This window comes from Trifolium pratense, linkage group LG4, assembly GCF_020283565.1.
Source record: "Trifolium pratense cultivar HEN17-A07 linkage group LG4, ARS_RC_1.1, whole genome shotgun sequence".
NCBI classification, from domain to species: domain Eukaryota; kingdom Viridiplantae; phylum Streptophyta; class Magnoliopsida; order Fabales; family Fabaceae; genus Trifolium; species Trifolium pratense.
Window position 1 is genome coordinate 45,152,317 of NC_060062.1, and position 27,141 is coordinate 45,179,457.

At 32.2% G+C, this 27,141-nt stretch overlaps 2 protein-coding genes and 1 long non-coding RNA gene across 3 annotated transcripts; 2 read left to right on the forward strand and 1 right to left on the reverse strand.

Annotated features, from left to right (window-relative positions):
* The first annotated feature begins 9,976 nt into the window (after nucleotides 1–9,976).
* LOC123924598 lies at nucleotides 9,977–13,192 on the forward strand. The gene is made up of 2 exons (XR_006814769.1): nucleotides 9,977–10,238; nucleotides 12,654–13,192. It is a non-coding gene; the product is annotated as an uncharacterized LOC123924598 (long non-coding RNA).
* Nucleotides 13,193–15,512: 2,320 nt separating this feature from the next.
* LOC123920067 (pentatricopeptide repeat-containing protein At5g46580, chloroplastic) lies at nucleotides 15,513–18,097 on the forward strand. The gene has a single exon (XM_045972197.1). It carries the CDS (start codon nucleotides 15,671–15,673, stop codon nucleotides 17,795–17,797), a length of 2,127 nt encoding a protein of 708 aa, XP_045828153.1. The 5' UTR covers nucleotides 15,513–15,670; the 3' UTR covers nucleotides 17,798–18,097.
* Nucleotides 18,098–18,980: 883 nt separating this feature from the next.
* On the reverse strand, nucleotides 18,981–24,746 carry LOC123920066 (protein phosphatase 2C 29). The gene is made up of 4 exons (XM_045972195.1): nucleotides 22,478–24,746; nucleotides 21,876–21,989; nucleotides 20,273–20,537; nucleotides 18,981–19,693 (listed from the first exon to the last, which is right to left on the reverse strand). Exons 1-4 carry the CDS (start codon nucleotides 24,266–24,268, stop codon nucleotides 19,569–19,571), a joined length of 2,295 nt encoding a protein of 764 aa, XP_045828151.1. The 5' UTR covers nucleotides 24,269–24,746; the 3' UTR covers nucleotides 18,981–19,568.
* Nucleotides 24,747–27,141: the final 2,395 nt, after the last annotated feature.

The window sequence follows — 27,141 nt, forward strand, 5'->3', positions numbered from 1 at the left end:
TGTCTTTTGGGTTTGGTGCTCAACTATTTGGTAAATAGTACTGTTTTTCCCTCTCCATCAATTACATTAGAAAAATAAGGGAAATGATTCCCTCCGGTGAAATTTTTCTCATGTGTTGATCTTGACCCTTAAATACACTATCTCTCCTCTTTTAATATTAGAAAAATCTTTATTCAAAAGGCCAGACTCAGCCTTAAAATTAAGCCTATGATCCACAGGTGAGGCTCGGACTTTCGATTTTTTGACAGGTCAGGCTTGGCAAAGCCTAGCTCGGCCTAGCCTATTCTCACCTGGACCTCTCATGTTACAGGAGAGGATCCGGTCCCCAAAAATAATACTAACAGATATATAACATAGATTTTAAGCAACCCAAAATCAATTCGGTCCTAGTTTCCTATCTTTTCTTTGAGTTTTCTTCTTCTTCCTTTACCGGTGAGGGGGTGGTTTTAGGTCATTTTTGGCGTAAAATCATCCCTCTGCATCTTTTTTTGTTTTTCTCCTTTTTAATTTAAATAAGTTATTTTCCCATGTAGATTGAGATTTTTAGTTTTATATTTTGTTGTAATTTCATTGTCTAAGTGCGGCATTGTGTTGTTCGTTGTCTTGGTACGATGTTTGATTTTCTCTCTTGTTGTGGTGTTTGTTTAGTTCATATCGAAATACCAACTTCAATTAATTGCAAATTCAATCAATGCTTTGGACTTTAACGTTGCAGATTTAGAAGCATGGCAATTTTGGTCGCTTTGCTTTTATCATATTGTCTGTAGACATTTTACCTATTAACTTTGATGCTGGGAGTTGGTTGCAGATTCATCATTTTGTTTTTATCGTCCTCCTAAAGTAGAGACAAGAGTAGTAAAACCGTAAAAAAAAAAATGTACAAATAAAGAACAAACAGTACATTTATTAGATTGACTATGTGGACCCTTTGAAAACGTAGGTTCACATCATCATGCTTAGCCAATACTATGTGTGTGCTTGAGCTTTGAGGTCCATAAGAAAAGGGTGACATGAAAACAAAAATTTGATATTTACTTGACAAACTCACAGGTGCTGAAGTTTTCAATAAATACTTTCCGTTTATGACGTTACATTATTATAAATTGTTGAGAAGTCAAAGATGCTATTTATAACTCTTACATGTACAGATGCTTCACATGCAACTTCATCTTCAAGTTGTCTAATTTTGAACCTTATTTTGTCAATTTTTCAATGTCTAACACATCCACGTACTTTCAATTTTGGCTAGTTCTGCTAAGATGTTTTCTTTGAATTATCTTGGGGCATGTTTTGTTTTCAATTTTCTTAAAATTTAGATTGGAACTAGCTGAAACACTTACAAAATCGGATAAGATGACTATCTCTCTATAGTCTATATATATAATACTTTAGATCGTATAGTCTCCTATTAAATGAAATATGATCTTAAAATGTGTTTATAAATGGAGTCTAACTCAATTCTAAGATGATACTATTAAGAATATATGATTATAATATTGTTACAGGTCATATTCATAAGAGAGAAAGAGAACATGAGTATACTCGTCGGGCAAAAGCTCATAATAAATCATATTAATTGATAAAAGATGAATGAAATGTGTAAAAAGTAGTAGTATTATTTATAATCCATACATTTGGTTTAAGTGGTTAACGAGCTCCCTTAGAATGAATTGTTCGGAAGAAATCGAGTTTGATTTTTGATAGGAACAATTCTTAATCAGACTTTACTTACATTAATTGCGGTTAAACTATAGATTACCGAAGCTTCATTCCCTTGAAACACTAGATGATTACTATATAAAAAAGTATTATTATTTAGAGTCTAATTACACCAACTATTTGATTACAAACTATTAATTAAGAAGTATCACATCAGTTGCGAGATGACTTAAATAAGTGTGTATAAAGTGAGGACAATTCTCACCTTTCAAGCCGGTTATGTAAGGATGAGTTTGACACAATACTCAATTCTAAGATGATATCAGAATCTCTCCACGATCCGTTGGGCCACCTGCTATCAATTTATGATCAGGTCATCCACCATTTACATCCGCGCCACAAGCTCAATGGGTTAGACTTAATACTCAATTCAAAGACAAACTATAACTAATTTGTAACTAATTAACTAACACCAACAAACTTTAACTATCATGAGAGATATATACAGAATCTCTTCAAGATGTATTAGACCATATGATATATCGCTATCGAACTTATGGATGCCAATGAGTATCTATGGGCATAGATATTATGATGATTGTGTTTGTCCCGTCAAATAAATAATGATATTCATGTTTGTTCCATATTCACACCAGTAATCTACAATTTTGAGATATTTATGGATATTTGCATATATCGACAAATAACATTTTTTTTTGTTTACAAATACCTAAAATTTATTTGTCCTCTTTTAAAGACACGAAAAAATGTATTTTACTCTTATTTTATTTTTTGATTAAGTAGTCTAGTGGTTAGAAAATCTACCTTAAATGTGAATAAGTGCAGTGTTCAGTGTTCAAACCCTGTCTCCCGCACATATAATATGATGTCCCTGTCAACTGAATTAAACTCATGAGTACATTTCGCTCTCCATTTAACGACAAAATTTCAAATCAAATCAAAATAAATTAAAATACATCACACACATTTTCTTCCTCCTTTCACCACATACTAATAGTTTCATATTCATCAAACAATAATAGTAATTTCAAGGACAATCAAATTAATAAAAATATATAGTTTTCCATCAACCTTTATAATGAAGGGTTTTATTTTACTCAAGCCTCTTTGTATTTAATAAGGGATATTTAGGAAGTTTTATTAATTTATAAACGAGTAAGAATATCTGTTGGCATGAATATCATAAAATATGTATCCATTAACTAACCGGTAATTGAAACATCTATTTATATTATTTGCAGATATCCATCAAACTTCCTGTGTATGTGGCGGTTTTATCCGTGGATAATCACTAATACAAATATTTTGTGATTTCTAATTGGACTATACGGTGTAACATCCTAGATGTTCATTCTTGCCATATGAGGTGGGAAATGGATTACATGTAGTTGTATATTTGGTGTAGTCGTGTAGTCAGAAGCTTATAACCGTTCGATTAAGATCGGACACTCTAAAAAAGTAAATTTAATTTCTATTTAATAATATAAAAAAGAATGTATTTAAATCAGAAATGTCCGATCTTAATCAGACAATCAATAACACATGATTGCATAACTATATTGTCATTTCGACTGCTCCAATTCGAAACCGTATGAAGTGTGTTAAGACTTAGCTTCCCACATTATATAAGATAATTTATGTCTATATGAGGGTGAGATTGGTTTTAAAAGAGTTGAATTTAGCTGAACTCACACCACCGTTGTCAAATTGTGGATATCTCTCACACACGTCCTAAATTTTTAGAGTCCTTCTTAATACACCAGTATCACACATCTTAATTTAAGCCACGTTTTAAATGTCAATTTTAGGACGTGCAGTGGATTAAGAAGGACTCTAAAAATTTATAAAGGAACAATCGTAACATTACGGTTCACTTTTATAAGGATTTAATTAAGCCTAATTCACACCACATACATAAAAAAAATATATTGTCACAATATTTGATAAATTTTCATACCATTTTTAATTTTGGATCGACTTTCACTAACTTTTATAAAACCGACTTATGACTATTTATCTCTTATAAACACATTTTATACATGTTATTATGATTCTAATTGTCTTCAATACGTAACTTGTTAATTAATTTAAGATAAATGACATGTTAGTGCTCATCACTGTTTTCATGTGATATATGTGACAAATTGACGATAAAATTTAGGAAGGAAAAATTTTGCTGATCTAATTATAACGCCTAATATGAACCTAATATGAAAATAACATCTCTCTGGAAAACCAAAAAACTTCAAATACAAATGGACAACAATTGATTTATCTTTGGATTTTTCTTTTTTTTAATCAGTATATAAAAGTTGGTTTGATGGACATGATATGAGGACATAATATTATATACCAGGCGCAGTATCCTATTTAAAACTTCTACTAGTATAACTTACCCGTGCTATCGCCCGAGTTAATGTTCTATGAAAAATATAGATCATTTTTTTTCACACATGAAAAATGTGGATTATTAAAATTTTAATATTGTGATTTTTTTAATTATTTGTAAAATTAATTTTATATTTAATGTAATAGTTTATTTAAATATGATAAAATATCCAAATTTTAGAGATTTTAAGGAGAAATGGCAAAATGGAGAGTGATACTCCACTCCGCATTCCCAACTCACATGTTCATATATTTGTTCTTTTATTTTCATAAAAAAAAAGGTCATTATTCAAAAACTAATCTAACGGTTAATATATTTGTTCTTAATTGTCATCTCTCTCCTTTAGACATTTGTTTTCTTCAGGAGTATTTTATCTCATGTCCCCGTGTGAAAAAATTTCACATTTGATAAGCAAAATAGGGCGATTTTAATTTTAATATTATTTATTTAAAAGTAATGAACAGTAGAATTGTTTGTCATTTGCTTGACACAAAAAAAATTTATATAATTTTTTTAAGCATATCTCATTTGTTAATGTGCAAATTTTAAAAAATGTATCTATTTGTTTTTATTTTTATTTGTTAATTTACAGTGATGTATGGAGAATAAAAATAAAGAATACATGATATTATTGCTTTTAATTCTTTTTTTTTTTATATATAAAATCATTGTTACTATCCCTGCTTTCAATTGATATCATATTTTTATATAATAAAATCTACAAATGTATGTCTCACCCCGTGTAAGTTATTTTTTGCTTAATACCTCCATGTAGGTTTTTTTTTTTTTATCAATACCCCTGTATTTTAATATTTTGTTTGGTACATATCACTATGTATTTTTTTTATTAGAAAAACCACGTTAAGGTAAACCATAATTAATAAAATAATAAAAGGAAATAGAAAAATAATCTATGAAGTCAATTACTTCATTCGTTTTATATTTCAGACAATGACACATTTTTCTCTACGTGATAAGTATGAAGTTTAAGAATAATTTTTTTTAAGCATATCAATTTCTCAATTCCACATTTTTCCAATTCATTCTATAGTATAGTCATTCGATGAGTTTCTATTATTTTATCAGTATATTTGTTAAATATCACATGAAAAATTAGACAAATAAAAAAATAATGAGTAAAAAAATAGAGTACAACATTTATTTATAAATAATAGTAAAAAAAACATTTATAAGCATGATTTAAATCAAATAAAAAATAATACGAACAACAATTCATTTTTAATAAGTAAACATATGACTAAAAAAAATGACAATAAAATATAAAAAATATAAATAAATACTTAAAACTCTAACATCAATTGATAATACTTATTCCTAATTTGAATAACAAACAATGTTGTTCTTCCGTATATGGACCTGCAAATAAAGAATTATAACTCAAAATTAGTACAATTTTCTGATTATAGAATTAAACTTGAATATTTTATCCACTCCTCTGTTCCCAATCCACATGTTATTTATCCCTCGTAGTCATCTTCATCAGTGTCTGCAAGAATCTCGTCGATCATCATATAAAAAAATTAGATTATTATCATATATGATTAAGGTTAAAGTTAATTAGTTGAGATATTAGTTTTTCTAAATTTAATTTTAGTTTTTTTATTCTTATTTTTAGTTAATGTATTTTTTGTTAAGTAATATATAGTAACTAAAATTTCAACTTTTTAAAGTAAATAAGTAAGTGTATCAGAGTTTACACTAAAAACAAATGTAACTATAAAAAAAAATGCACTATTATTAATATGAGTGTAAATATAAGTACCAGTAAAAATTATAAAAATAATAGGTATCTAGCATTAATACGTGTAGAAATATAGGTTCCCATAGCAAAAAAAAAAGAGGTCATTCGCCCCGTATTAATAAATCTCGTATTAAAACATCCGTAGAAATCTAACTCCGTAAAAATTACAAAAAAATAAATCCCATACATGAGTATAAATAAAGGTTCTGTACAAATTTTAAGAAAAAGTGGTCCCAATATTGGTATATGGATAGAAAATCTTCGAAAATTAACTCCGACATGCAAAAAAATAAAAATATGATAAGTTTCACCTTCAAAATAGATGAATCAATATATTTGTCAACAATATAATGTTATGGATCCATAACAATTTCCTCTCATTGTTGGAATTTGAGAGCATCTATTATTTGTCGTTTTAAAAAAAACAAATGCCCCGTAAATTTACATATAATAATAATTTCTTACATTTTTGTGTATCACCGTAACAAATATCAAATAGTAAATAAAAGTTACAAAGATAGATGAATAATATTTTGGCTTCTTAAAAAGAAGTTTACAAAATATTATTGACTTTAGAGAAGAAAATGATTTCTCTTTTTTATGTTGAATCCTGTTATTGTAGCCTAACACAAGTAAACAAAATACCTGCAAAGAAAAACAAATAAAATTTAGATTTCATTCCACTTGAGAGCAACAAAAATTATATTGAACAAATAAATAAGAAATAACCAACAATAGCAATAGATTTTTTATTTAAAAAAAAAACCAACAATAGCAATAGATAGAAAAAAAAGTAGTGATTCTGTCAAAAAAAATAAAAAATAGTGAAGGTGAGAAGAGAAAATAGAGAAGGGGCGCTGAGACACTCAATGACCCTCACTCTTACATGTTGACCCGAATATATAGAAACTATAGTAGATTTTTTGTCCTTAATTTTTGAAATTTCCATACATTTCAGCATTGATTTAATTTAATCAATATATATTTCAAAAATGAGTTGGTCAATAATCAAAAGTTTCCATATGTAAAATTTCAATTGTATCAAAATATTAATATATAGACATTTGTTCATAAAACCTGATTGAGCAATTTCTATATTTATAATTGAGCACTAATGACTAAAGGAAAAAACATAGAAGAATGACACATCAGCAAAATGAATTGAGAGATTGTCACGTGAGATTTTGACCGGTAAAAGAAATGAGAGGACGCCACCTAAGAAATTGAGCATGAGAGAGAAACTCTCAAACATATAATATATAGATATAGATTATGCAATTGACAATTAATTCAAAATATCATGTATTAATTTAGAGTAACAAATGATTTGAAATTTTGAATTCACATTAATTGAGAGATCGTGTATTAATGATTTTGAATTACTACTTGATTTGATTTAGTTGAAATCATTTGATTGATTTGTGGAATTGATTTTTTTTTAATGTTTTTTTATTTTACGGTGAAAGCAACCTGTATGCATGTATTAATAATAATAATAATATGTTAACATTATTTCTCTAAAAAATATATATTTGAAGTTTATATTGACGGTTGTTATTTTTTTTATTTTATTTTGTGTCTTTCAAGTGTGCTTAATAATATGAAATGAGTTTTTTTTCTAAAAAAATAAAATGGATTGGTAAAAAAAAATAAATAATAAGAATTCATAATGATTGTAAAGAGAATTGGTAATGTTGTTAAAAAAAATTAAAACGTATTCGATTGTTTCATTTTGAATGATTATTTGTAAATTAGCATTAAATTTTGATTCAGAAAAACACTAAAGAAAAAATATTCCTTATATGAGTACCGCACATAAATTCTATTGGAGATGCTCTCTAAATTGCCATATAGAAAAGATGTTCTCAATTGTTGCCACATAGATTATGATGAATGAGAGGATGACACATTGGATTAATAAAAATTAAAGTTCATAAGAAAGTGACACGTAGATTTGTTTCCTTGAGAAAAAACTCTTAAACATATAAATAATAGATAGATTTGATGCACCAAAAGGATATAATAAATAAATTAAACCATTTCTTAATTCTATCTTGTTTAGCCTTTGTTTTACATGTTGGGTTAGAAACTAGAAACCAACCCGATAGAATTGGCAAATTGATTTTTTTTTGAAATGGTCAAAGTAAATAATGAATTGTTTGTGTTAGTTTTGTTCACCTCGTTAGAATTTAAACCCTGAACTTTTTATTTTGCCATCATCAATCATCGTGCTTTTCGGCCCTTGTTCAATCACCTATTATCTCTATGTCTCCTCCATTGTCTTCAACCTCTAATCTTCTCTTTGCGTCTCTTCGCCCACCTTCGGTCTGCGCTCAATCACTTCTATCATCTAACCTTTTCTCTGTATTCAAACTCTTTTCGAGTCTCTTCCACCTACCATTGGTGTGCGTTCAATCCTTTTTCTTCTCTAGTGTTCATATTTATTGTGGTTGAGTCCCGAATGTGAAAAAAAGTGCTTAAAAAAATAAGGAGATTAACTAAAGTTCTTCTAAATGTCTCTGGTAACTTATCAACTAAAGTACATATACGAAACATCTTTAACTGAAGTTTATTATAATAAACTTCAGCTAAAGAAACTAAATTTAATTTTTTTTTACCGAGATCAAATTAATATGTAAACAACATAAAACAATTTTAGCAGTATCTCGTAAATACAACGGTAGTTTCAGAGACGTTGAAATCTAGCCACTAAGAATTATTTGATAAAACAAACAAAAAATAATTGTTTTTTTGGTACTAAAAAACAACATTAATTCATTTAAAGTAATAGAATACATTGAACAAAACAAATTCTAAATCCCTAAAAATTGAAAAGGATGAAATTATGAATAGACTCACAACAACACTCACGTTAATAACATACAATAAAAAAATGCCTACAAATATTATAAAGCTACAAATATGGCGAAATTGAAGTGTCTGACATACTCACGTGAATATGCACTTAATCTAAATTTGAAGAACAATCATCGTTCGAAAACGGGAAAACTAAACAACGTCGCACTAAGACGATGAAATCACAAAACAAAAACTAATTGTATGTAAAAATTACCTCTCCCCTAAATATATGGCTATTTTGAAAAAAATTGTCCTTTCTATAAGACTCTCTTTCAATTTCCAACCATATATTTATTATTTTTTAGTACCCTATTTGTTATTTCTTTAGTACCCTTAGTCATGTTACCTTTTTTTTTTCTTTCTATATCTTACTATAGATATATTACTACTATCAACTTTCTTAATTTTTGTAGTAAACGGGGTCCTATATTTAAGAATATGAATGTTTTTTGTTTTTTGAATCTCGTTTCTCAATTTATTTAAGGATATGAATGTAGTAATTAGTATTACTTTTTTCTCGATTTATAAGTCGTTTTTAACCGGTATTTTATACAAATTAAAAAAATATAATTAATTTTGTATAAAGTAAAATTATGAATATTGTTTTACAAAATTATCCTTCATTATAAACAAAAAAGAGAAATTAAGAAGCCACTAGGTTTAGTCTAGTGGTGAGAGGTTTGAGTAATATGTTATAGGTCATGAGTTCGATCCTCGGCTCATTGTAAAAAAAATAAAATTTATCCTTCATTATTGGTCTAGGAAAGATAAATTAAAAATTGAAAAAAATAATAATAAATAATTAACGGTATAATAGAAATTCTTTGCTATTATAAAGTGAGTTTATAATTTGAGATATTCTTTTTTTAATAAAGTGACTTTTTTATTTTAACAATTTTAATAAAGTAACTTATAATTTGAAATTGGTGGGAGTAGTTTTTTTAGCCAATAATTTTTAATAATTAAACCAGAATTTATGAAACAACTATTTTTTATTTTTTATTTTTTGGTTTTTCACCACCAGTTGAATCTGGTTCGAGGGTCATTTCTGACATCAAGTAGTTCCAGCCCCCTCCCGATCGCAGTTGTGGGGATCGAACCGCGGTCCTCCCTACCAAGTTCAGCGTCAATCATCACTGAACGAACTAACGATTGGTTGAAACAACAATTTTTTTTTAATAAGAAAACAAATAATATCTTCTTTTGTTAACTTAAACAAGTAATATCGTATTTATTCAATATTGATACCTGAAAATAAAATATTTGAGAGTATGTAGGTAGTTCACTAAAAAGAAAAGTATGGCTATAAAAAGCATATATTTATATTATTGGAAATATCGACTCACACACGTTTGTTAATAAGCCTAATTTATGTAACCAAAAAAAAAAAAAGCCTAATTTAGTCATCATATCATATCATAAATAAATCCGCGCGATTCATTCCTTCATCCATATTTCAAAGCATCAAGTTGCTTGCAACAACCTAATTTACTTTTTTTGGTTTCGTTGAAACTTCGAAGACTTGTTCATACCGTAAACTTCAACAAGGTACCAATCATTATTTCTCAACCCTTTCTTTTCGTTACGCCCCGATAAATTCGTGTTTATATTTTTCGGAATCTGAATTTGTTATGGATTTTATTTCTTTATCATATGTTGTTCATGATTGGATTTGATTCCGTGTATGCTACCTTTGCGATTAATCATGTGTATTTCTTGCGGTAATCAGTTTTATGTCTGCAAAATTAATCAGAAGAAGAGGATGAGATGAGAGAATTATTTCTTTTTTTGCTTTGAATTTGGTTTCTATCTTTTTACTGTATAATATGATTATTTAGAGATTTGAACTCTGCTTGCTATAAAATATATGGATAGCTGTATATGAGTTTATAGCTTATAGCTTATAGCGTGAGATGGTTGAATTTTTGACATAAAAAAATATGTTTAATTAATTTTATTTTATTTTATTTTCAATTAATGAATTGGTCTAAGTGATATGGATTTTGAGTCCCTTAAATAAGTGGTCAGGGTTTGATCTCTGACGGAGATCTATGTTAAACGACGGTGGAAACAATAATAACATGGTAAACCAAAAAAGAAAAACGAGGGTGAAGTTCAATGAAAAATGATAAGCTATAAGATTTAAGCTACAAGTTACTTGAATTAGCTTATCAAAATAATTTATAAGCTAGTAAAATTAAGCTATAAGTTCACAAGTAAATGATGGTTACTTTTTAGTCATAGGAGTTTATAAGCTCCAAGCTAACTTATTGTACTTGCCAAACAAACCCTTATTTATTTAACTTTTGATTTTAATTTAGTTTTGCGATTTACCAGCATTAGGGAAGGGAAATCATTTATTATTCATATGTTTTAGGTAACATCTTTAGCTGTCTTTGCTGAACTAGAACTGAAACAAATGGTTTTGTGTGAGTTTTACAAGTTTTGTTCGATTATGAATTTTGTGCTCCATACCAAATTCAATACTACTTCACATCCAAACAGAATCAGTTGCTTTTCATACACCTCCAGTATTATATTATACATACAGGCAGTGGCGTAGCCGGGACTTTGGTTCAAGTGGTTCAAAAGATAGGTGAAGTGATCTTGGTTTTGGTCTTTTGGAATAATGGTGCAAAAAAATAATTTTAGGGGGTTCAAAATGAAAAATACAGAGATATATGTACATTTTTTTTCTAGTTCAGGGGGTTCAGTTGAACCCCCTCAATATACTCTGACTCCGCCACTGATACAGCCCACAACTCCAGAAAGAAATCAAAGCCCCAAAAATAGAAACTATTGATGCTTTTTTTTTTTTTGGTTTATAACCCTCTGGTTCCTAGGGGAAAGGGGCCCTAGTTGAACCCCCTCAATAGAAACTATTGATGCTTTGTTTAATCCCAGATAAGATTTGGGGGTTAAGGACATTTAATTTAGTTATGTATAAACTAATGATTTCAAAATGTGAATATAAATAAGAGTGCATCACTCTAATCTAGTATTTTGCAAGGACAACCAATAACCAATTTTTTTGTTTAATTAAATGGAGCACATGATCAACTGTTGGCGCTTATTACTAGTGTTATTAGTGCCTTCACCAAAAACAAAGGCTACTGAAGCAATCTGCGAAAATCCTAAATAATTGTAGTAGTACAATTTATGTCGAAATCTGTCATTGCATTTTGAATGGGAAGTATCTGTTATTGGATATGGTTGTAATTGGCTTTTGTTTTTCCTTCTGTCTCTCCTCTTTGGGTAGAAAGTAAATAAAAACTTATTTGGCTGGACTTTGGAGCCTATTTGATGCAAAACATTCGACGATATGGGGTACCTTTAAATAAAGAACTAATGGGATTGAGTAAACAAGGAGACTTGATTTAATGATTTAAGATTAGATTTGATAAAAATGATCATATTGTAGAAATGGTAGAGGCAGAATGTCTGTGTAGTTGGATAAGAGACAGTTCAATTGGTTTGGAATAGTCATATGATATGAATTTATATTGGTATGAATTAGAAGGAATGGGCAAGGTTTTGTATTGAACCATGTTTGATAGAATTATAGAAATAGGCTGGCTTTAATGTAGGGAACAAGAAACTGTTGTGGCTAGTGGAATGCCATGATTTCTTACTACTGTGACATTTTCTAGATCAATTAGATTAGGAAAGTAAATATTTTATATGGCAGATATGAGGGGCTGTTCATTCCAGTGAAATCATAACAGCTATTTTATTTTTTACAATACTGGATTACAAAATAAGTTGCTCTCATTTTTTTGCCCCACAGTTAGTGGCTTTTGGCTCTTCTGAAACTATGTTAAAGTAAGGATATAGATGAAAGTGACCTATGCCATTCAATTTGCTAATATTAAAATATCAGCTAGCTATCTATCTCTACTGCTTATTCACAACATATCTTATCCATTTGAATGATCTGAGGGAATTTTGGGTTATGAATTGTAGGAACAAGTATAATCATAAAATTATATGGATAGCAAGTCACCGAGCAAGAAGGAGACTACTGAGGTGGCAGCACGCGAGTCGCTTATTGCTATTTCTAACACTTCACCAGATAAGATTCAGGATTCTAATTCTGTCTCTGATAGCAAGAAATCAGATGGGATTGTGTTGCCTAACTGTGATCAGGATGAACAGTTTAGGTCTGAACTGATTTCAATTTCATATGCTGAAGCTGAATCACCTGATATCAAGATGGGATCGATTGCAATGGGAGTCTAGGCTACCGCTATAATTGTTGGTAATTCATCTGTAACGAACTTTGTCTATGTCTGTTGTGACTAAATTAGTTGTGTACTTTATTTGCTATATTGAAAGTAAATGTATATACTTTCATAGGCCACATGTTTTGGTCGTATGTTAGAATGACTGTGATAACTACGTTGTCACAATACTACTATGTTAGTTCATGTGAGATTCTGAAAATAAATGTTCAACTTGTACCATGTTTTCATATGTTAAATAACATTGAAGTCTTAGCCACACTTTTTACTAGTATTATTGAATTTATTATCAACTCGTTCAAGCAAACAAGCTCTTTTATTTCATGTCCTGTCCCTACTATGGTATGTTTATATTTTTCCATGCTCTTCATTTCTTCGATAAGAATTACATACTACAATTTTTCGTTCTTTTAAGTTACAATATTCTCTTATTTTGGCTCCTTTCTGCGCTAGTTCTCGAATAAACCAGGTTAGAATTCCTTGGCTACTGAGTGAGTTTGAACCTCTTATTATCATTTTTAGATTCAGAATATAGCATATTTTTCCTGACATCCCCAGGTATAAAGTTCAGCAGAATATTTGCATACATTTGTAATTGCATTGCATCGATTTTTTGTCCATTTTGTGTTACCTTTAATTTGACCAATTTGACAAACAATTTATGCAAACTAGCTGGTAGTTTTGAATGGTAGCTTCCTAGTAAGCATTCAAAGTAGAATGGTAATACACAATAAAATGGTCTAATTCAATATGAACATAATATAATCAGCCAATGAACCCCATGTTTGTCTTGAATTAGAGATTTTCTTTTGTTATCCGCTAAGTTTTCCCGCGCGCCCTGTTAAATTCCAAAAATATCTTTGTCTGCTGGTTAATTAGCGAACAAACTACAAAGTCCATATTAGATCAAATAGCAAAACGAGATTAAGAGGAATGTGGTATTTTAAAACTAGATTCTTTCTATTTGCAACATAAATGAATATAAGGATTAAGGAGATATTCCATGAGGATGTGGAGAGGTAATCAGAGGCGGAGGTAGGACTTTATGTTAAAGGGATAAGATCACAGACATTAAAACGGTTGAACAATTTTACACAGTTTATCTAATCATCATATACTATGAAGATAATGCTACTTTGATATATGGAACAAGGACTCATCACTAAAATTGTACATGCTTGGGTTGAAGTTTGCAATTTTTTTTTTTGTTTGCATTGGAAGTTTGCAAATTTAAGTTTTGATGAACAACTCTCCCTTCAAAGGCAAACTTAAACCAATTTCATTTGCATTTAAACCCACTTAAACATTAAAAGGATTTTTTTTTTTTTTTCAATTTTACACCTCAAATAGATATTTACAGATTCGCAACTTCATTTTTGACAAATTATGAATTTTTAACTGAAAATCAGATATTCCGTAAAAAAAAAAAAAAAAAAACTAAAAATCAGATATGCTTAACTTTTCAACACTTTTTTCTAATTTATATGTTCGGAAGCCATGAAGTATGGATATTCCATTTGAAGGAGAGCACCGATACCGGCTACGTACCTGGTACACCATGCTACGCACCGAAACCGTATCAATATTTTTATTTTTTTTCTCACGTAGGGTACACCATGGGTACACTTGGGGTACACCAAACACAAAACAATGAGTTTTTTTTCGGTTTATAATAAATGAGCAACAAAAATGTAGGATATTGGTGGAGATGAACGAAATCTATTTAATGGAGCCGGTATTCTTGAAGTTGCTAGTCTTTTTCTCAGTAAACTTAACCTAAAGGCCGTTTTTTTTGAGCAAATTGTTTTTTAGTTTTGATGTTTTGTTGTCATTTGAACAATTTGAATCACTTTTAAATTATGATTTTTTTTTTATGTTTAATTATTTGGTTTAAGAATGCAATTTTATTTATATAGTTATATTAAAAAAAAATTATATAGACGTACCCATACCTTAATTTTTTTCAAAAATGCTGTATTTCGTACCAGTACTCGTACTGGGTTACTGGGTACCGGTACCGTACCCGTAACTAGGCAACATAGTTCGGAAGTGTATATATTGAAGGCTCTCAAAAAATGATAATAGTGAAATTAGAGGATTTATTTCCCTCAAATCCTCTTGCTAATCATTTTTTCATTTTTGACAAAATAAAAGCATTTTTTCATTTCAATTTTTTTTCAATTATTTATTTATTTTTTAATAAAAATATTAAACAAATTTTCCTAGATTTCTAAATAAACTAAATTCATTAATTAATTAAATATATTTTATTAAAAAAAAAAAGTGAATACACTAAATAAGAGAGGTCCCGAGTTTGAGCCTCGCTGATTTATTTGAAGGGAGGTTAATGTAACTACATTTGTAAGTGCTCTTTGAGCTCTAAGATTTTTTGCCTTGGACTAGGGCATCATACACTCACCCTTAAATTTCTATTATTATAAATAATAAAATAAAAAACCAATACAATTTAGACCTTTTTTTTACTCAATAATTTAAACCTTATTCCGTCAAAAAATTTAAACCTTATATTTACCAAAAAAAATGTTTAAAAAAAAAAAAAGAACAATTCTGATTTTATCCCAACACAAATCCTTCTTTCTAATCCTAAAAAAATGGCTTCACAAAAACCAAATCCCTAAAAACATCCTCTTCTAAATTCCATTTCCACCACTCTCATTTTCAAAAAATGAGATAAGGTCACAAAACAAATATCTCAACTTCACATTCTACTCTCCTCTAATGGCTACATCTCTTTCTTCTGTAATTCACATCACATTTCTTGACACCAAAACAACACAAAGAAGATTCATCACTCCTTCAAAATCTCATAGAAAATTTCTCGTAAATTCATCAAAATCTACTCCAGATACACCTCTCACACCAATTTCCGACAACAAAAAAAACTCATCTTTATCCGACCAACTTGCTTCTCTTGCAAACACAACCTTATCCACTGTCCCAGAAGACCAACCCGAAATCTTATCAAAACCAAATCCAACATGGGTCAATCCCACTAAAGCTAAACGTCCTATGTTGTCTCAGCAGAAACAAAAACGTTCTTCTGTTTCATATAATCCACAGTTAAGAGAGTTTCAACAGTTTGCTCAGAGATTGAACAACTGTGATTTGTCTAATGAAGAAGAATTTATGGCTTGTTTGGAAGAAATTCCAACAACTTCACTTAGTAGAGTAAATGTTCTATTGGTGCTTAATAGTTTGAGACCATGGCAGAAGACTTATAAGTTCTTGAATTGGATCAAGAGTAAGGATTTGATTCCTATGGAAACTATATTTTATAATGTTACAATGAAGTCTTTGAGATTTGGGAGACAGTTTGGGATTATAGAAGAGCTTGCACTCCAGATGATTGATAATGGGATTGAAATGGATAACATTACTTACTCAACTATTATAAGTTGTGCTAAGAAGTGTAATCTTTTTGATAAAGCTGTGCATTGGTTTGAGAAGATGTACAAGATGGGGTTGATGCCTGATGAGGTAACTTTTTCGGTTATTTTAGATGTTTATGCTAGGTTAGGTAAGGTTGAAGAAGTTGTTAGTTTGTTTGAGAGAGGGAGGGCAACTGGGTGGAAGCCTGATCCGATTACATTTTCGGTGTTGGGGAAGATGTTTGGGGAGGCTGGTGATTATGATGGGATTAGATATGTTTTGCAGGAGATGAAGTCTCTTGGAGTGCAGCCTAATTTAGTTGTGTATAATACTTTGTTGGAAGCAATGGGTAAGGCGGGGAAGCCGGGGTTTGCGAGGAGCTTGTTTGAAGAAATGGTTGATTCGGGGATAGCTCCGAATGAGAAGACTCTAACTGCGGTAATTAAGATATATGGAAAGGCTAGGTGGTCTAAAGATGCTTTGGAATTGTGGAAACGAATGAAGGAAAACGGTTGGCCTATGGATTTTATGTTGTATAATACATTGTTGAGTATGTGTGCAGATGTTGGATTACTCGAAGAAGCTGAAACTCTGTTTAAAGATATGAAACAGTCTGAGTATTGCAAGCCAGATAGTTGGAGTTACACGGCTATGCTAAACATATATGGGAGTGAAGGAGATGTGGTTAAGGCAATTAAATTGTTTGAAGAGATGTGTAAGTTAGGTATTGAACTCAATGTGATGGGGTGTACTTGTTTGATTCAGTGCTTGGGAAAGGCCATGGAAATTAATGATTTGGTCAAAGTTTTCAACATTTATGTTGACAGAGGAGTTAAGCCAGATGATAGATTATGCGGTTGTTTGTTATCTATTGTGTCACTTTCTCAAGGTAGCAAGGATCAAGAAAAAGTCCTTGGTTGTTTGCAGCGAGCTAACCCGAAATTGGTTGCCTTTATTCAACTAATTGCTGATGAGGAAACTAGTTTTGAGACTGTCAAGGAAGAGTTTAAGAGTATAATGAGCAATGCTGTGGTTGAGGTGAGAAGACCCTTCTGCAATTGCTTGATTGACATATGTAGAAACAAAGATCTCCTAAAAAGAGCCCACGAGTTGCTCTACTTAGGGACTTTATATGGATTCTACCCAACTTTGCACAACAAAACACAATATGAATGGTGTTTAGACGTTCGAACATTGTCGGTTGGGGCAGCTCTAACTGCACTTGAAGAGTGGATGGCTACACTTGCCAAAATTGTTAAGCGAGATGAGGCATTACCGGACTTACTCCTAGCACAAACTGGTACCGGTGCTCATAAGTTTGCACATGGACTCAATATTTCTTTTGCCTCTCATTTGAGAAAATTGGCTGCTCCATTTAGGCAGAGCGAGGATAAAGTCGGTTGTTTTATTGCCACGAAAGAAGATTTAGTCTCCTGGGTGGAATCAAACTCACCGTCGGAATTTGTTGCAACATAAGATGGTGGCAAAGTTCGATGACATTCACTTTTTTTGTTGTAGCTAATACATATATAAGTGATTTTTGGTATCACTAGAAATGTAACACACCCTAAAATCTAGTACTCCTTTTCATTTTTGGTAGATTGCATTATTTAAGTTTTGGTAGATATTTGGATGCTTGAAAGATGTCAACATGAAAATATTTAGGTGTTTAATGATGTCATTGTAACAATCTGTTGTGTAATTTCGGTTCTAGAGGTATGCAGCAAACTCAAATTATGTTTTATGAATTTCAATTAAAAATAGTCTTTCACTCAATTTACTCTTTAGAAGGGGTTTAATTTGGATTATTATTGTATATACATTGTATATTATGAATTTATTTTTTTTTGGAAAACAAGAGGGTCGGAGTCCGGAAAAAGGAAAAATTAGTTTAACTAAACGAGGAGTATGAACTCCAATAACATGTCAAAAACAAAAACTAACTTGACTAGAACATTGCTCATAAAGCGTCCACACAAAAATTTGCTTCCCAATATGTATGACAAATTTTGACCTCCCAATCCAAAGATAATAGCCTTCTAATGATTTGAACTAAAGTCCACCCATCCGAAGTTCCACCTTTTGACATCTAGAGCGTTTTAACCACCACTTAAGAAGTTTTATTAAAACCACGAGTCCGGGCAAACATCAACCCTACCAACACACTCCAAAGCTCTGCAACATGGACACTACACACTCCTAAGAACTTTGAGTATCCACAAATCCACTCACCAGTCTTATTTAAAGCAAATGTTGTATTTAAATAAAAAGTGATACACTCGTGACTCAACATATATATTAGTGTAGAAAAAGTTATGGATTTGGTCAACAAAGGGAAAATTGTTATCGACAGAAAAGACCACAATTCCCATGCCAAGATGGGTACCTAGCACTTACCTACTACCAACAGAAATGCTAAAATTAAACAAGGACACCGGCAAAAACACCTTTAGGAAAGGCAAGACAAATACTTACTCTAATTGCATATGTTTGGTATCACGGTCGGCAACATCACAAGAAATTACAATGATTTTGAAATACTCACCGTGATACCATACATACACTAAAACACTAAAACACATGAAAGCTAACAATAAATATAAAAAATGAGGTTCTGTTATTTTTTAGTGTAAAGTCTAGTTCATTGTGCAATTTATAGTTTGATTTCCATCTCTAATTTAGAATCATGTTAATTTGCTATGGTGAAAATCCACCTTGGCTACAGAGATTGTCATTCCTGACTAAGAACTGCTCCAGTTAAATCAGTACACTTGTATCCCCACCAATATACACCAACATTTTACTTGGCTCAGCCAGATAAAGAAAGAAAGAAAGAAAAAATAAAAATAAATAGAAAGGACCTTCGCTGTGCAAAATTTCTATCATTTTTCATCTCTATAACTGCAAAAAAGAGGGAGGGGGTGGAAGCCGAAATGCGAATGGTAAAAGAAACAGTTTAAAAGACGGTACTTTCTTTTTCTTTTTTCCACTCCTAAAGAAAATTTCCAAAAGCCTGTCTGCAATGTCACCATTCTTAGATCATACCAAATTGCATTCAGGTCTTCAATTCTTGATAGAGATGTAACTGTTTGCCTCTTGCCATTAAAATTTGAGATTCCTTGGTGATAATTTTTTTGTTGAAGACCAGGAAAATAGTCAGATCCATGAAAAATGGATCAGCTGCGAAACTATGGCATCATTTTCAGGGCAATCACTGGTGGAAAAAATGTTATGAATGTTGAAGGCCTCACAGATATTTGCCTGACGATTTCCATATTCTTCCTTCAAGCGATATCACCATGACAGTAACATCATCATGATATTTCCTCCGATCTCCTTGCGGGATATCCAGCAATTCATGAAAATCTAATCCTGCAACAATTGAGTCCTCTATCAGCACTCTGAATTCTCTAATTGGACCGTATAAAGACAGTAGTTGACGGGGTATAACATTTATGTATATATGAAATGAAATCAATATGCACTATCCTCGTCCTAAGGCAGTATTTTCTCCAATTACAAGAACCAAGCAAACAATCATCCCGGATTTAAATCGGTCCCCTCAGTCAAATTCAGGCCGAATGAAAACTGAAAAAAACATTCTAAAATATGTTTTCTCCAATTACAAGAACCAAACAAACTCATGTAGGAAGACACAAAAGTCATCCTTAATTTAAAACTGTCAGCTGAGCCAAACTCTAGGATCAAAGACAACACGCACAAAAATGAAAACGGCGAGGCTGGGTTTTGACACTAAAATAGACCATTCTAAAATTGACTTTATAAAACCCAGATGGAAGAAATAATCTAGAAATCCAATGAAGTGATAGGAATTTGATGAAAGAGTAAACTATATGATTGTGCTGAAAGGCTGTTAGTAGAAAAAGAAGTCAGGAAAAAAATCCAGTTGCAAATAAAAAAAAGATACAAAAGGTGAGTAGATCCATTTACCAGCTTTCTTGGCTGCACGGACAAGCAGTTCTTCTATTAAATGTTGGGCGGGATCTCCTTCTGGGAACTTTTCCATGAAGCTCTCAACTTGAGAAACAACTTCTTCATTGTTTAGATATTGATACAAACCATCAGATGAGAGGATCAGGAACTGATCCCTTGGGCATAATCTATGGTGACGTACAGAAGGGAAGCAAGATACGTATGGGGCGGTTCCAATATATTCATTACGAAACATTTCCAGTACTGCAGCATTCAACTTGGGCTACAGAAACAATAAATATAATCTATCATGTCATAAATCAGAACAGAGTTGTGTTAAATATATGTAAGAAATTTATGCAGCCCTAAACAAGAGACATGACAGAAAACCAGAATTCTAATTTAAGTGTAGAAGAGCATCAGCACAATAGAGTTTAATGACAAATAGTGTATGAGCACCAACAAAGCCTGTTCTCCCCAAAAATAACATTAACACTCATCTTCTCATTTTATAATCAAAAGTTTAATGCAGGAATTCTACGTGAGCAGGCGCTGTGTAGCTTACATTTATTTAGTTCATCAAACATTGTTTTGTTGCAAAAACTAAAGAATAACTTCACGTGATTATGAATTCAAGTGACAGGTTTTTCAATTTCCCTCTTTCATTTATGTCTGAGAACGCAAAAGAGTTTTACATTGTGATAGATATTTTTATTTGTTACAATAACTGATAACTGATATTTTTAACAAGAATATCTTCCATGCAAAACTAAATTACAGAAAAAACAAAATAATCAAGAACAATAAGATTTACAGGACTATGAACATAAATTGTTAAATAACATCATCGTATCTATGTGCTCACTGCTTAGCACATTTATTGTTATTGTATTATTGTTTATTATTATTACTATACATTTTCCTAAAGGCCTTTTGAATTTTTCTGTAGATTGGGCTTTAGGGGTCCAGATGTATTCTTTTCCTTTAACCTGGTAGACTTAACAGAAGTGTTATGTAAATTTGGTCTGAAACACGACATGCACCGCAGACAACTAGTAGCTACTTGTGCAGCTTAAAAAATCGCTGGACTAGAGAGAGGAAGTGGGTGTGGGCTCCTATTTTGATCATTCATTCCTCTCCCCTGGTTTGGCCCAGTTTGGTCAGAAAACATGACAGAGTCCTTTCTATTTTGATTTTTCATTCCCCTCCTCTGGTTTGCCCAGATACGCTACACCATACGAAATCTGTTTTGCATGGCATCTCCCACCGATCCAGCTGCAGCACTATACTGCGATGCAGGGAGCTTTACTGAGGTCACCACCTTCTCTGTGTCGCTCCGTCGCAATAGCGGCAGTGCCGCTACAATCAGGTGCACATTTTTATTTAAAACAAAATGTTGCGGTGGCACTAAGCAAGATGAACAATAAACCTTTATACCCATCAAACAGAAAATCAACATGAACTCAGAACTATTATCCCATAATGCATGAACTATAGAAATCACTACATTGTTTTCTATCTGAAGGAAGGAGAGAACGGTTCAGAAGTACACTGTTTAACATTTATAAATTTATTAAAAGAAAAAGCATAGCATCAACAAATAGTGTACTTTCAAATATACCTGTTTCAAAAATCCTGCCCCAAATGCTCTGGTGACCTTAAGACGACCTTTAACTCTATCATTGACTATACAATGGGGATCATCAGGATGCTCATTTTTAATTCTAATAATTTCCTGCAAAAAATTAAGCTCCATTTTTTAGATATCTGAAATAAGCAGTTCAGGAAACAAGACTAATAACCACAACTTTGACTAAAAGTTTAACTTCTGAGTTTCATTTCTTTCAGAATGAAATCGGTGAAGCAAATTACTCAACCTCTTGAATGTCTCTCACTACAAACTACTCCATCTCAATACTGCAAGTTATTAAATCGTAAACTTGATCTGTGTATAAAGCAGAATGCTAGATTTAATTAAATCAAAGAACCTATGGCATCCCTCTAAGTAATACAATGCACTTAAGGAAAAGTATACAATGGCATGCATACACAAATTCAATAATGGACAATCATACATTGACATGGACACACAAACAAACTCTACAAGTTAAACCAGACTGCAATAGTGAAGTAAGAAAACATTTCAGTTCACTAAAAGGCATACTTTCTTTTTTTTTTGAACGGCTCACTAAAAGGCCTACTAATTCTCTAAATTAAGCTTACTTCTTCAATGCTGGTGCTGTGGTCAGTAGATAGCTGCAATGCCGCCAACCTCATTTCTTGAGCAGGACCCTGATTCCCTACCTTCACTGCACCTTCAGTTTGAGTACCATCTAAAGCTAATAACTCCTCAACTATGCTCCCACTGCTGGAACCAACACCAACATGTTGTTCCTTGCTTGCAGGTTCCATGTTGGAAGTATCCTGACCCTCCTTGGGCTCATAATGCGCAACAATTGCACGGCTATCCCCAACATTCATAACATACACATCGTCATCCCTCATCAAAACAACCAACAGACAAGAACCCATCAAAGCAAGTTCAGGATTTGTATCCAGACGCTTATCCGTCATATCCAAATATGCAAGCTCTGTTACTTGAAGCGCCCGAGACATTGCATTCAAAACCAAATCATGATCAACCGGACCCAATTTCCGTCTCTTCCCACCACCACTGCCAGTACCAGAAGCAGAAGGTTTGTTTTCCACCTCAGACTTTTCTTCTTTCTCTTCCTCATTCCCCAAATTCCACGGCAACAACTTCCTACCATTACCCTCCCTATGCTTGGACAACCCATTCTTCAGTTTAGACAGCAAAAGCCACCGTCTACTACTGGCAGAACCTGCATTGGAATTGCTAACACTGAGTGCATCGTCAACAGAAAATGCAAACCTATCGGACCCAGAAAGATCAAGTCCATCTTCAGGGTCTTCCGCCAGGAACTCCCACAACCTACGCCTTTTACTAACCGTTCCAGTTTCAGTCTCGCGAACCACATTCACCAAACCAGCACCGGAATTTTCTCCCTCCGTTTTGTCTTTGACCTCAACAGGATTACTCTCCATTGTTTCTTCAACTTCCCAGAACAAACCCTGAAGCTCATTATAAACAGCACGGTACATATTACCCATCAAAAACTCCGGTGCATCGGGACCATTAAAACCATCGTAAATCCCAACGAACAACCACCCCTGCTCCTCTGAAACCACCACATGAACCCGATCCTCCCCAGCCTTCCCTAACGCCCACTGCACATTGCTCTCACTCTTCACCTCCACCAGCTTCTCCCTCCCCTCAGTCACCGGAACCTCCTTCCTCCCAACAAAATTCAACACCGGCACCACCCACGGCCGTTTCTTATCCGACACCTTCCTTTGAAACGCCTTCCTAAACCCAGACACACCTTTCTTCCTTCCATACACCCCCCCTAACGGCGCCGAAAAAGGAACGTCTCTCCCACCGGAGAAACCTGAATCAACGCCAGAACCTGCGTTAATCGGTCCAGAATGCGCACCGCTCTCATTCGGACCGGAGAGAAAATAACCGCTCCCCTCAAAAAGCTCACCACCTCTCGGAACAGGCTGAAGCGGAAGAGCAGAAAACGACGACGTACTTTCAAAGCCATTGACAATACTACCCTTGACGGCAGAATCAAATACAGGTGGTGCAGATGAAGATTCTTCCTCTAACTGAATAACCGTTTTAGGAACAGAACTATTAGCACTAACAGAAGCACCAGAAATAGCTTTGAAAGTTGTTTCAGGAAAATCGGGTCGGGTTTTGGGTACCGATTCGTGAGTTGGTGAAAAGCGAAGTGAAGTTGAAGGAGAGAGAAACCGATCGGAGTGAGTTGGAGAAATAAACCGAGCCGAAGATCTAACGTAACAGAAAGAGTGACCTAGGGTTTCATCCAATGGTTCTTCTTGAGTGAAAATAACTTGTTGGTTCTTTTTGGTCCGGTTGTTGTTAACCGGTTCAAAGCAAGAACAGAGGGACGAAACTCCATTTCCCATCACATTTGACGAATTTCCGGTTCAGTTGAACCCAACCAACCGCCTAAGTCCAATCCTAAACTTAGAAAGGGACTAAGGGGAAGGAGGGAAGAAGAGCAGAGTTAAAGGGTAAGAAAAATAAATTTAAAAATAAAAAGAAGAGTAAGTAAAAAAAGAAAAAAGAGAAAAACAAAATGAGGAAAGTGAGGAGATGGGAGAAAAAAGAAAAGAAAAGGAGAGAGTGTTGTTTTGTTTTGTTTTGTGTATTTGCTTTATTACTTTTTTTTCTTGTTTTTTGACTTGTTGAGATGTGATGTGAGAGAAAGGGAAGAGAATAGAAGAGAGAGAGAGAGTTGAAAATGTTATTGGTGTGTTTGTCACTATGTATGTGTTGTGGTTTGATTTTGAAATTGTGTTTTGTTTTGGTTTGTTTTGTTTTGTTGGTTTGGTTGGGTTAGTGTGTGTGTCTGTGTGATGATGATATTGAGTTGACGGTTACGTCTGGAAATGCGGTGGGTGTGTGTTTATATTGACATGTAGGATTCCACCTCATCTGCTATACACCTGACCTACGCGTTTCTTTTGACTTTTTTATACGCTTTTTAATGTCGCCTATGATGCACGGACGCAGACACGGATATCGGACACAATATGGACACTGACACGTCGACACCGATAAAAATTTTAAAAAATGACATAATTTAGTATAATCATAAGTGTCGGTGTCGATGTCAGATACGGACAACGACACGTGTCCAACACAGATACGCCTAATCTGAAAAGTGTCGGTGTTTCCTTGCTCTAATCCCTTAATCATAAGCCAGTCATTTAATCATGCATACAACAAGTTTTCAATACCAGATGTGGTTCTTCATGTACAAAAGATAAAGTTGCTCAATGGGTAGATGTTTGAATTATTTGATTATTAGTCTGTTAATCTTTGAATTATGTGTATGAAAACATATTTTTTGGGATTTTAGTTATCTTGATAGATTAATTTTTACATAGATATTCTGCTAAAAAAATTTTAATGTAAGTAAAGAAAGTGTAACATACCAGACGACTGACTTTAAGTATTTCTAAAAGACCTCACAAATTAACATGGATTTTCAATGTGTTTTATTCTCACTCGCGTACTTTTTAAGAAGTCGAGTTTTTACCCACTGAATATTAATTGTTGCTAAAAAAAATTGACACGTATTTGGACATTGAAAAGTGAATTTTGATATATTTTTAATATTTAAATTTTGAATTGGTTCATCCTAATTTTGAGAGTTAGTTTACAAAATCAGTTTACTGTTTTAAAACACGAAAGACATGTAAGAAAATACATTTAAATTTTGAAAAAAAACTCCATTATAAAATATAAACAAATTTCAAATGTATTTAATTCAAATTGAATCAAATACATTTGACCTTTTGCTAATATCTCCATTTTTCATGTATTTGAATCACCGACTCAAATATAGCAACAACATCATCTTTATCCTTTCTCTAAACTCCTAATCCTCTTACCTCTCTCTAACTTTCACTGCTGAGATTTCACATCGAATTCAACCTATGCGTTTAAGATGTAGCCTTTAGTGTTAGTATTAAATATAAGAGAAAAATTACATTTTAGATTTATTGAGAATCTAATGTATTTGGTTCATAATATATGCCAAATGCATTAGATTTTCAATGAATCTAAAAAGCAAATTTTCTTTTATAGTTAGGATCAGAGGGATATATTATGAATTTTTGAGCAATCTCATATTTATAATGCAAATTTTGAAAGAAAAGAAATGTTCAAGAGATAGCTTTGAGTTTGAGGTCACCAATTGAAATTTTAAATATGTGAAAGGTAGACTTAATATTATTTTGACTATTCTTGAGTCAAGAAAAATAAATAATTTTGACTATTCTTCCTTCTCAATATATAGACGAATAAATTATATGTCGCTATTTGACGTGTTGTTTCTTTAAATAAAGAAAAAATGACTATTTTCTTGTCAAAGTACTTTATGTGACCTTTGTTTTGGACCTTGTTCATCCTTCAAAACTGGTTAGTGTGTTTTTCTTTTTTCTTGCGTGTTATTATATTAAATTAATACAATTTTCAATCTTCATGTGAGTCGTCAACAGTGTCAAAAGAAGGAAAAAAATGTGACTTCGTTTAAAAGTAAAATACGATTGCAATTGTCATTGACGAAGTCTTGCTATGCAACACCCATTGGTCAGTGAGCTCCTCCACCATTCGTTTCTCTAAATAATGTGACACTTCTCTAATATAATTATTTTGATTTTTTTTTCTTCATTAAAAAATGTATGACTTATATTGCTCAACCCAACAATCTACACCTTGATTGTAATGATCTTCAATCTTTATTGTCTATACCGACAATTTTTGTCTTCAACAACAATCCTAATTTTAATTGTCTATACCGACAAATTAAATTATCATATTCCATTATAAAGAGCACTACACTTGAAACTAAACTATCAAAAAAAATTCCTTCACTTGAAACTAAATCATCTCAAGAATTTCAACATCCCGAAACCCTGCTGAAAATTTATGGTGCAACTTTTATGTTAGCTTGCTCCGGAAGTTCATCAGTCATCGAGATAACCGCGCATCTTGCATCAATGCCAACAAATGTCTGCACGCTTTCTTATAGTATCCGGTCTACTAGACCGCCTAATTTAGTGGGGAGTCTCCCTATCAAATCCAACGTCAATCACCGCTGAATTAATGAATGATATAATAAGCTGCTCTTTTATTTCTACTCAATATTGTTTCATATTTATTAAAATATTAATTTATTTCCATGATATTTTTTTCTTTCTCAAGTAGTCTAGTGACTTAAAAATTCATTTTTAAGATAGATAAATAGGATGACTAGATTTCGAACTTC

Bases quoted from the DNA above. Each gene is read 5' to 3' on its own strand.
- LOC123920067 (XM_045972197.1), top strand. From the start codon at position 15,671: ATGGCTACATCTCTTTCTTCTGTAATTCACATCACATTTCTTGACACC.
- LOC123920066 (XM_045972195.1), bottom strand. From the start codon at position 24,268: ATGGGAAATGGAGTTTCGTCCCTCTGTTCTTGCTTTGAACCGGTTAAC. The intron at 21,990-22,477 runs GTAAGCTTAATT...AATTTTTTGCAG, and splicing joins ACAGCACCAGCATTGAAGAA to GAAATTATTAGAATTAAAAA. The intron at 20,538-21,875 runs GTATATTTGAAA...TTGTTTCTGTAG, and splicing joins GGGCAGGATTTTTGAAACAG to CCCAAGTTGAATGCTGCAGT.